The sequence below is a fragment of the Jaculus jaculus genome, chromosome 13 (genome assembly GCF_020740685.1).
Source record: "Jaculus jaculus isolate mJacJac1 chromosome 13, mJacJac1.mat.Y.cur, whole genome shotgun sequence".
Lineage (NCBI taxonomy): Eukaryota > Metazoa > Chordata > Mammalia > Rodentia > Dipodidae > Jaculus > Jaculus jaculus.
Genome location: NC_059114.1, coordinates 225896 through 236813, shown reverse-complemented (window position 1 = coordinate 236813; position 10918 = coordinate 225896). Strand labels below are relative to the sequence as shown.

At 47.5% G+C, this 10918-nt stretch overlaps 1 protein-coding gene and 2 non-coding genes across 3 annotated transcripts; 2 read left to right on the top strand and 1 right to left on the bottom strand.

The window, feature by feature from the left end:
• The first annotated feature begins 129 nt into the window (after positions 1-129).
• Positions 130-9935, top strand: Ranbp1 (RAN binding protein 1). Its single transcript, XM_004670756.2, has 6 exons — positions 130-423; positions 1609-1745; positions 5542-5699; positions 7713-7841; positions 8631-8696; positions 9710-9935. Exons 1-6 carry the CDS (start codon positions 409-411, stop codon positions 9814-9816), a joined length of 612 nt encoding a protein of 203 aa, XP_004670813.1. The 5' UTR covers positions 130-408; the 3' UTR covers positions 9817-9935.
• Positions 4448-4580, bottom strand: LOC123454389. The gene has a single exon (XR_006633354.1). It is a non-coding gene; the product is annotated as a small nucleolar RNA SNORA33 (small nucleolar RNA).
• Positions 8729-8854, top strand: LOC123454408. The gene has a single exon (XR_006633368.1). It is a non-coding gene; the product is annotated as a small nucleolar RNA SNORA77 (small nucleolar RNA).
• Positions 9936-10918: the final 983 nt, after the last annotated feature.

Genomic DNA, 10918 nt, shown 5'->3' with positions numbered 1-10918 from the left:
GACGTCATAGCAACGCGCCGCTCTCCGCCTCCACCAGGGTTCTTCCTCGCGCCAGAGGCGACCGCGGCTGGGGGCCGGAAGTGCGCGGGTGGGCCGCCAGGAGAGCACGTTTCTCTAGCTGACTCGCGGGCCGGGCATGCGCCGGGGGCATTTTGGCGGGAAGCATAGGGTGGGCAGGACAATGAGAATGTCCGCCGCCTGAACCAATAAAGCTGCGCTGGTTTTGAATCACCGCGCGTTTCCCGCCGCCGGGGTCAAGGGTCAGGGTTCGGGTCGTGGGGCGGAGGGAAGAGCGAGCGGCCTGGAGGTACTGGCGCCAGACGAGGAGGAAAAGGGCTGCGATTAGTCGCTAAGAGGCCGCGGAACCAGCGACGCCGGAATCAGCCGAGCCGCCGCCGCCGCGCCCCCATGGCGGCCGCCAAGGTGCGGTCAGGCCCAGGCGGGGACTAGCGGGCTGGTCGAGGGGCTGGGGCCGCTATGGGCGGCCACGTGGGCGGCCCGCGCACGGCCGCCAACTCCTGCCCGCCTGTAGGCTCCGGCCTGTGGAACGCCGAGTCCGGGCGCAGGAGGTGGGGGCCTGCAGCCCGTGGAGGTCGGCGCGCGGTCTTGGGTGCACAGGCTCGGGCTGTGGGGGCGGGGGGAGGCTGCAGGATGGCGCGTGACCTTGGGATGAGCCCGGGAGCAGCCATCGCCACGCAGGGCGGCTCTGTTCGCTTAAACCAGGATGGCTGCTGGTTTCCTTGGGCTGGGTCCACTTTGTGGTCCTCACTACGACCCGGCATCCCTTCCTCCAGTTGCCCACGTAGCTCTTCATTCATTCGGTTCTTTTAGGCCTGGAACTACCACTGGCCTCGGTGGTGGAGGATCGCTTTCCAGCATGGGGGATTGGCCTTGGCTACCTCGACCCTGGGTGGTGGCGGCTTTTGTTGGCTGCTTGTGTTTCGTAGGGTGCTAGGCGCAGCTGCATTCCTTTGAAGCCTAGAGAATAGCTTCTCTTTTCTTTTCCCGTTTGATTTTGGTAGTCATTGTGGGGGTTCTTACTACTGTATCACCAAGGCACATGTTCTTTAGGAAGACTTAAACCCTAAGATGTGATCTGTTATCCTCCATTTGGATCAGAATCTTAGGACGTATCTACACCTTTCCTAGTAGCCTGTCAACTTAGTTTTCCAAGCCGTGAGAAAATTGCTGGTAGAAATTGTGAGTTTTTGTAATACTAGCAGTCCGTTAGCAACTTACTCTCCCAGGAAACCAGTAAGCACATGGTATTCCCCAGTGAGTAAAAAGATGGCTTTCCCTCTTGATTTCGATTCATTGTATGGCGTTTATACTAGAGGTATTGTCTATCATCTTTATTTTACAGATGAGGAAAATGGGTCCCAAAGAGATGAAAGAGTTTCTCCCAAGCCACTTTTGCACAGAATTCCAGTCTGTATGGATTAATTAATCACTAATTTGATTAGGGTTTGGTTGTGGGAAAGGAATAGTTTGTCCTTGTTTTTTGGATGCCATTTACAAATGGGGATGCCCACTATGGGCACTGGTGAGGTTAGCTATGAACCAGGTCCACCATTCAGCAGCATCACATTTTTGCCCCTTCATGCACAGGACAGTCATGAGGACCATGATACTTCCACGGAGAATGCAGATGAATCCAACCATGACCCCCAGTTTGAGCCAATAGTTTCTCTTCCTGAGCAAGAAATTAAAACGTTGGAGGAAGACGAAGAGGAACTTTTTAAAATGTAAGTCGGCTTTGTTGCTCCAGAAGTAGGTTTCTTTAGAGTAAATTTGAGGTGACTGAAAAGAAAAAGCCTGATGAGAAGCAGATGTCTGCAGCTCATGCATCTGAGGATGAGTTTGTTTATGTTTCATAGCTTGCAGTACTCAAGTGACCACAGCTGACATGACACTTGGATCTTGGACCACTTATACTCTACTTTTAAAAAATTTTTATTTATTTTTCTTTATTTATTTGCAAGGAGAAGGGAGAGAGAATGAATGAATATGGATGCACTAGGGCTTCTAGCTACTGCAGATGAACTCCAGACCCATGCACCACTTTGTGTATCTGGCTTTATGTGGGTGCTGAGGAACTAACACAGGTCATTGGGCATTGCAGGCAAGCACCTTAACTGCTGAGCCATCTCTCTAGTCCTTATATTTTAGTGGTTTTTTTTTTTTCTGGGAGGGGGTTTCAAGGTAGGGTCTCACTTTACCTCAGGCTGACCTAGAATTCACTATGTGTTCTCGGGGTGGAGAACCTCTAATCTCTGCCTCCCAAATGCTAGGATTAAAGGCATGTGCTGCCACACCCAGCTATATTTTAATTTTTAAAACATTCTTTTTGCTTAGAACTCTGGGTTGATGGGGAACATTTGATTTCTTTGAGTTTCAGGCTTGGCCCAACTTGACCCAGATTGTTTCAAAAAGGCCTGGAATTGTGTGGTAGCTAATCCCACATGGAAATTCAACCATTTATCTGATAAACCAGGTGTCCCTGGTGCCCCTTCTGTCTTGTAGCCAGTCATTGGAGTGTGTCCTGTTGTTTTGTCCACTGGGCACATCTCCCCAGATACCCTTCCTTGCACCGAGGTAGGGTCTCATGGTAGTCCAGGCTGACTTGGTTGGAATTCATCCTCAGGGTGGCCTCAAGCTCCCAGTGATCCACCTACCTCTGCCTCCCAAGTATTGTGATTAAAGGTATATACCACCATGCCTGGCTTGTCTTTGTGTTTTCTGTTGCTGTAATTGGGTACCACAGACTAGATCATATGTAAAGAACAGGTGTCTGTTTAGTTCATGTTTTTGCATGTTGGGAATTTTGAGAGCATGGTGCCAGCATCTGGTGTGATGGTGTCATGTAGTGAGACAGAAGAAGCCTGCAAACTCAGGCCTTCCTCTAAAGCCATCATGAGGCCCTGCCCTCATGATCTCATCTAATTTTGTTGACTGCTTAGAGGACCCAGTTTCAAATACCATTAACATGAATTTGGAACTTCAAGGAAACATTCAAACTATAGCAGACAAATAAGAAAGCCTAAAGCTTAATGCTTATGTATCCCCAGCTCTACAAAACACAAATGGAAATGGCTGGTGGCTTGGTTATCAAGGTTCTTTTGGAGGCAGGGTCTTATATTCCAGGAGGCTGGCTGCAATCTCAGGTTGTAACCAAGATGACCTTGAACTTCTGATCCTCCTCCATGTGTTACCAAACCTGGTTTATGCAGTGCTGGAACTTGAATCCAGGAATTAGTGTATGCTAGGGAAGCAGTATACCAACTGAGCTATATCGCCAGTGTGAGGTTGCTTTTTAAAAGTGACCTTGGTGGGTGTGATAGCACAGTTGGGAGGCAGAGGTAGGCAAATCTCGCTGTGAGTTCCAGGTCAGCCTGGGCTACAGTGAGAAACCCTGCCTTGAAAAAAAACTGACAATAAGAATGGTTAAGCTGGACATGGTACTGCATGCCTGCCTTTAATTCCAGCACTCAGGAGGCAGAAGTAGGAGAATCACCATGAATTCAAGGCTAACCTGAGACTACATAGAGAATTCCTGGGTAGCCTGGGCTACAGCAAGACCCTACCTTGAAAAACTAAAACAAGGATGGCTATGCATACCACTTTATGTCTTTCTTCAGTGATGAACTTTAAGGGCAGGTACATTTTTTTGTTGTTGTTTTGCTATAATGAGGATTAAACTTATCACTGGTACTAGGCAAGTGCTCTATCAATGAGCTGTCTCCAGCCTCTGGTTTTTCAAGGTAAGGTCTTACTGTAGCCCAGGCTGACCTGGAATTCACTATGTAGTCTCAGGGTGGCCTTGAACTCAAGGTGATCCTCCTATGTCAGCCTCCCAAGTGCTGGAATTAAAGGCATCTGCCACACCCAGCCTGTTTAAGAGATACAGAGTGGGAATGACACAGAGAAAAATGGTCATGACAGAGCCTGCAGTTGCTGCAAGTGAACTGTAGGTGCATGCACTGCTTTGTGCATCTGGCTTTATGTGGGTACTGGGGAATCAAACTCAGGCTGTTAGGCTTCTCAGGAAAGCACCTAAATCACTGAGCCATCTCTTCAGCCCCATTTATTTATTTAAAAAAAAAAAGAATTATACGTTTATTACTGGAATGGATGGTTGGTTTAACATTCAAAAGGTCATGGGAAACATTCAGGTTGAAATACTTGAAATTTTATTAACTTTTACTAGTTTCATTAAGCCTACACAAGTTACAGTAACAATTTAATTCAGTGCTATGAAAGCACTTTAACATTGTTATATTGTAGCTTTATATATTCAGGTTTTTTTTTTTTTTTAATTTTTTTGAGGTAGGGTCTCCTTTTAGTCTTTAGTGTCCTGGAATTCACTGTGTAGTCTCAGGGTGGCCAAGAAACTTAGAGCAGAGTCCTCCTACGTCCTGAGATTTAAGGTGCTCCACCACACCTGGCTTATTGGAGCCATTTTTAGGGACCCCAATGACCCCAGCTCAAATGACCCCAGGCTCAAAAAATGGCATCAGTGTTGTCAGTTTTCTCTAAATTTCTGCAGAAACATTCAGATAAGCAGATCAATTGGTTGGCATTTTTAAACTTTTTATTTATTTGAGAGAGGGAGACAGAGAGAGAATAGGTGTGCCAGGGCCTCTAGCCACTGCAGATAAACTCCAGACCCATGCGCCACCTTGTGCATCTGGCTTGTGTGGGTACTGGGCAATTGATCTTCGATCCTTGGGCTTCATAAGCAAGCACCTTAGCCACTAAGCCATCTCTCTAGCCCAGTGACATAGTTCTTGGTTCCGTCAACTTCTTGCTACCCGCAAGGTGTAGGAAATGTTCCTGCTTTCCTGGGAATGGCCCTTACTGTGAGACAGTAGTTTGGGCCTTTACATCTGGCCCTTGGCATTTCCTTTAGGGAATCATGTGAAGACAGTCTCCCTTGATGGAACTAAGTTTGGAGGGGAACAGGACAGGCAGAGCTGGGTTATAGCAGAAGATTGCTGGTCTGGCCTGAAGTTAGGAGTGCTCTATTCATTGCTGGTTCCAGGTGCCTGGACTCTGGTGGCTATAACTTATTCCTCCTGGACAGAGAGGTGTCATTATCACAGGGTCTGGCTGCCTGCAGAGTTCTGGCCTCTGTGGGAAGAGAGTATGAGGGAAGGCTTACACCTGTGAAGGATGAGGTTCCAAAAACTATGTGGTTATGGGACTCTTGTACAGTGACTCAGAAGTAAAGTTCTTGGTGACCTCCTTAGCCTCCCTAGGCCATTTGTGCTCGTATTCGAGGGGCTAGATGCCTTTCCTGGGAAATTGTTGCTGCTAGGGCATCTTTCTGGCTACGAAGTTATGGTAGCCTGGAATTTGTTTGGCTGTTGTGAAGTAGGTGGTATTTTGGATCTCAAAAAATTTTAGGGAAGGGTATTTGGAGAGACACAGGGTCCAATAGTAGCATGTGCACAGAAAACAGATGTTCTTTGTGAGCAAATGGTCCAGGTGTGAATTCCTTCTCTACATGACTAAGTGCTCCATTAATGGCTTTTCTTGTAGGCGGGCAAAACTATTCCGATTTGCTTCAGAGAATGACCTCCCAGAATGGAAGGAGCGAGGCACTGGTGACGTCAAGCTTCTGAAGCATAAGGAGAAAGGGACCATCCGCCTTCTCATGAGGAGGGACAAGACCTTGAAGATATGCGCCAACCACTATAGTAGGTGGCCTCTTGGGGTAATGGTTAAAACTCAGCCCCAAAATTCCTAGGAATATGGTGTCAGATAGGACCTATATTTGCAAAGATTTGGATTAAAATAAGCTTGTCTTTCACACATTCCTCTGAACTGTAGTAAGTAGATATGGTAAAGCTTGCAGAACAGTCTGTGAGCTCCAGTAAGACAAGCCACATGGAGCGAGTGTAGGGACACCTAAGTAGGGTATTGTGTGTTTGTGGTAATGCCTTTCATGTTGATATGGGTTGGGGGTTGATGGACATACACTTTCTGGGCATGTTAAGGGGATGTCTGGAGAAATGGATGTTTGGTGTCTAAGTCACCTTTCTACTTTCCTCATATGTTCCAACCCTCCGAGATGTCCATTGGGAGGAACACGGGAGACAGGACTGGGAAAAAGGTGATAGGTGCCTGGAAAGAGTTGATGTTTTTAGCCACATGTTGTCCTGTGAATCTAGGAAAGGCCACAGGAGGTCTCATCAGGTCACCCCCTACTCTGTATGCATGTGGGATTACCACATAGACCCAGTTGGGGCTATTTCTGGTAGTACTGTATTCAGAATCATAGATGTCCTGAGCTAGCCCATGGTGGATCTCTTGCATACTGTGTTTTTGAAATACAACTTGTGTCTGATGGGGCAGGACCTTTTGTCCTGGGCACTTGGGTTCACTAGGCCAGAGCTGGGGATGATGGGGAAGGACAAGCTGGTTTGCATAGGGGCAGGATTATGAAAAAGACCTTGGCCCTCTCTCACCATAGTTGTCAGAGATCTGGTCCTCATTCTTGAGCACAGTTTGGAGTATCCTTTTAGGGTCTTATCGGACAGCCCGGGTGTTCAAAGCCTAGTCAGGTTCCTGAGTATCCTCTGTAAGCCCAGGTGCCCAGGGCTCACTTGGCCAACCAGTGGGCTCTTGGTGCAGAATGAGCATCAAAAGTGTAGGGAAGGTATACATTTGTACAGTGTACAAGAACTCCCCACCCCAAATTTGGGCTGCATTAGATAAAATCTTCCATTTTGGTTGTCATGTGTGGGGATGGCCAGGATAGTTCATGGGTCTACCTGGACTCCTTGGAGACGTCTGATGGAGGTGTAGGGTCCACTGGCTGGGCATAGACACTAGGTGCACTTCAGATGAAAGGGCTATTGGTTTGTTTTGTTTTTGTTTTGCCTTAAGGCAGGGTCTCATTTTATCCCAGGCTGATGTGAACTCACTTCATAGTCCCAGGCTGGCCTCAAATTTGAGGCAGTTTTTCCTTCCTCTGCTTCCCGAGTGCTAGGACTAAAGATGTGCACCACCGCTCCCAGCAAGATTTCAATGGGTGAAGCTGTCTTGTCTGTCTGGTTCAGGGAGCTCTCCTCTCAGCTCCCTTTGGTTCTATGGGACTTGAGGGGTTTAGGATAAGCTTGTTATGTGCCATGGTTTGTCTTCCATAACATACAAGTGTCTATCTTGGGTTTCCCAGTCTCCACCACTCATGTAGTTGCCCCTCAGAAGTCTCCCTAGACTGTAGAGGGCTGAGAGTGGTTGCATTGGCCTGACCACACAATAACCTGTGTGATGACCCTGCTTCCAGGCTTTTTCCCTCTGTGCCCCCACCTTCCAACAAGCCAGGTTCCTGCTAATGTGAATAAGAAGGCATAGCCATGTGTTGGGTGCCCTTAGGAAAGGCTGGGCCTGTAACTGGCCTGGGAGCAGAGCTGGAGCTCACTTTGCTATTGCTTACTCATCTGGAGCCAGGGGTCTATGCTGAAGGGTTCTGGGTTGGTGGTATCATCCTGGTAGGGGAGCAGGCTACCCTTTCCCACATAAGAATTATTCTGGTTTTAAGCAAATGTGGTTTGGATCAGAGCACAGGACTTAATGTAGGCTTGGTTCTCAGATCTGACTATATACATTGGCCAAGGTGAGTCCTGATTGGTGAGCAGGGCACTCAGGCTGAGGATTGGATGGATTGGCCTAGGGCCCTGTCATCCTCACAGGCTTCTTTCTTCCAGTCACACCAATGATGGACCTGAAACCGAATGCTGGCAGTGACCGCGCCTGGGTCTGGAACACCCATGCTGACTTCGCTGATGAGTGCCCTAAGCCTGAGCTGCTCGCCATCCGCTTCCTAAATGCCGAGAGTAAGCAAAACTGGGCCTGTCAGCTGCCTGAATGTGGGCCACGTGCAGGACAGCTGATGTTTTGGGGAAATTAAGTGCTTAAGAAGTATGTAGTAGGAACTGCAGTGTTTCTTCCTAAACTCTAGGTGTATATGCACAGCAGCTGCTGTGCAGTGTTCATTTTGCCAGGGACACTTGTGCAGTTGCTGCCTTCATTTAACTCCTGTCAGGCATGTGGTACCTGAGTCACATCCTAGGGTTTCTCCCCTTGCTGCTTCTGCTAAGTTTCTGGTTTCTAGAGGCCAGACCAGATATCCTCTGGTTGCTTGAACACTTGAAACCAGCCAAGATTAAAGATCCACAGGCCCAGACTGTTATCTTCTTCACTTGGGCACTTTCTAGTTTGAATTGTTACAAACTGTGTGCCCTGTGGCTCCTGGGAGGTGGGTGGGTCAGCAGTAATGTTGCCCCCACCCCATTGTCTGATGCTTAGTGTGACTGAGCCTTACTTTTAGTCTAGGGATGTGGCCATCCATATGGCAGCCCTTCCAACATGAGTAGAGCCTTTGGCAAGGAGACCCCCTCACCTTTGGTTGTCTTAATTGTTGCAGCTCAGCATAGCATAACCACTGGCATTGAAAGGGACTCTGACCAGTCACTGCAGGTGTCAGATGACCCAAGTGTTCTTAGGTCAAAAATTGCCACTTGGAATTGGGGGCAGATAAAATAGCTCTTTGAGTTTTTGGACATTCAGGGTGTGTCCACCCCATTGTCAGGGCTCTTGGGAACTCCTTTTCCCTCTTTTCACAGATGCACAGAAGTTCAAAACAAAGTTTGAAGAATGCAGGAAAGAAATAGAAGAAAGAGAAAAAAAAGGTGACATGGTGTCCTGGGTAGGGGGCTTCCTTGCAGACTCACTCTGCACCTGACTGCAGCCCCAGGCAGGTGCTTTTTCTGTCTGCCAAAGAAATGTTCCAGGGTGCTGTGGCTGTGCCTTGGCCTGTGGGACGATGCAGCTTCCTGGAAACAGCATGTAGAGGCCCGAACCTCATTTTGCCATTCCCGTGTGTATGTGTGGAGGGGGCTAGTTTTCATTTTATTTTATTTATTTGGGAGAGAGAGAGAGCAGAGAATGGGTGTGCTAGGGCCTTCAGCCACTGTGAATGAATTTTAAGATAAATGCGCCACCTTGTGCACCTGGCTTTCATGGTTCCTGAGGGAATCAAACCTAGGTCCTTTGGCCACAAAGGCAAGTGTCTTAGCTGCTAAGCCATCTCTCCAGCCCCTTTTCCTCCTGATTTTTTGAGGTAGGGTTTTGCTGTAGCCCAGGCTGACCTGGAATTTACTATGTAGTCTCAGGGTGGCCTCAAACTCTTAGCAGTCATCCTACTTCTGCCTCTGAGTGCTGGGATTAAAGGTGTGTGCCGCCATGCCCAGCTGGCTTCATTGTTCTCACATGTGTTCAGATGTGGAGCTGAGTAACAAAGACTAAAGGACTTTAAAGAATATTCCTTTCTGGGATTCTTTTGGTGGTTTTTTTGGTTGTTTGTTTTGTTTTTTCAAGGAGGTAGGGTCTCACTCTAGTCCAGGCTGACCTAGAATTCACTATGTAGTCTCAGGGTGGCCTATTTCTGTCTTCTGAGTGCCCAGCTTAAGATACTCCTTTCTTTCTCCCAGAAGACTCCTGCTCCTCTGGGGCAGTTGAGACCTGCAGTAGTAAGTGACTGCATGTCATTGAACAACTCAGTGGCTGCAGCCAAGCATCTAGGGACAGTGGGCAGCCCCTTGTGGAACACGTGGAGCCTACCCTGGGAGACACAAGAGCAACACAGTCTCACAACTCAGCTAATGTTGTCTTATTGGGCTTGTCTGTGTTTTGTTTTGCTCAGGACCTGGCAAAAATGACAGTGCTGAAAATGTCGCTGAAAAGCTGGAAGCTCTTTCTGTGGAGGAGGTTGGGGGCAAGGCTGAAGAGAAATCTGAGGAGAAACAATGAGTGATAGTCTCCTATTACTTTCTTTTTCTTTTTTAATTTTGCCCTGTCTTTCCTTTTTTATTTTGTTTCTATTCTGTTTTGTTTTTACAAGGGACTTTATATAAAGAACTGAATTCCAACCTTCAGGTTGTTTTTTGTTTTTGTTTTTGTTTTTTCTTTTTCCTTTTACCCTATTGAAGGTGACTTCAAAAAATTCATTCCCCAGTCATGAAAATGTACTGTGCTAACTTTCTTTTCCATAGTGGAAACACTTATTTATAGTCATCAAAAATAGTGAATAAAAGACACCTTTGAAAACTGGACCAGCTGGCAGGGCTGTTGGTGGGGGCAGGAGTGCATACTTTGAGCCCTCCCAGGGCCTCTTGTGTAGCCGAGTATGTAGCAACCCTTATCAACACAGTGTGGTTTCTCAGGAGAGGTATTCTTGCACTGCTAAAGTTTTTGTGTTTTACTGTGGCTCTTCAGGAACAATGGCCACTATGGCATGTTGTGTATGAACCCATACTGGGCTACTGGGAGCTGATAGGCTTGATGGGACTGGCACTCAGGGCTGAGATGTGTTCTGCCCCTTGAGGCCTAAATAGTCACTACTATGGTAAGGGGGTATGTTGGCATTGTTTGTGTTTGGGAGGGCAGAAGGACCACCAGATACTTTGACCTTTGTGGAGGGAGGTGGTAGCTAACTGATTGAGTCTCCTAGCTGTAGGCAACAACAGCTTTGGTGGGCCTCAGTTGGTAAAATCCAGTAGAGGAAAGGGCCTTGGGTGCACATCTATTCTATATTCATCCATAGTGTAAAGTTATGTCCCTAGTATGACTGTCTTAGCTCCAGGGCTTTTGACTTGGGCTTGAAGTCTAAACTCTGCATTGTTGGGTTATTGGACATTTGCAGTAGCTAAATAAAACAATTCCAGGTGTGTTGGCATGTTCCTATAATCTCAGCACTAAGGCAAGAGGATCTCAGTTTTAGGCCAGCTTGGGCAGCATGGAGAAACTCAAATCAAAAGTGCAAGGATGCCATTTAGGGATTGGTTCTATAAAACAAGTTGTTCCTGTGGACATCTGAAAGAGAAGGGGTTCTCATATACAAGAGAGGCTTCTT

Coding starts and splice junctions, on each gene's coding strand:
- Ranbp1 (XM_004670756.2), top strand. Junction 1,746..5,541: donor GAAGAGGAACTTTTTAAAAT/GTAAGTCGGCTT, acceptor CTTTTCTTGTAG/GCGGGCAAAACTATTCCGAT. Junction 8,697..9,709: donor AGAAGAAAGAGAAAAAAAAG/GTGACATGGTGT, acceptor TGTTTTGCTCAG/GACCTGGCAAAAATGACAGT.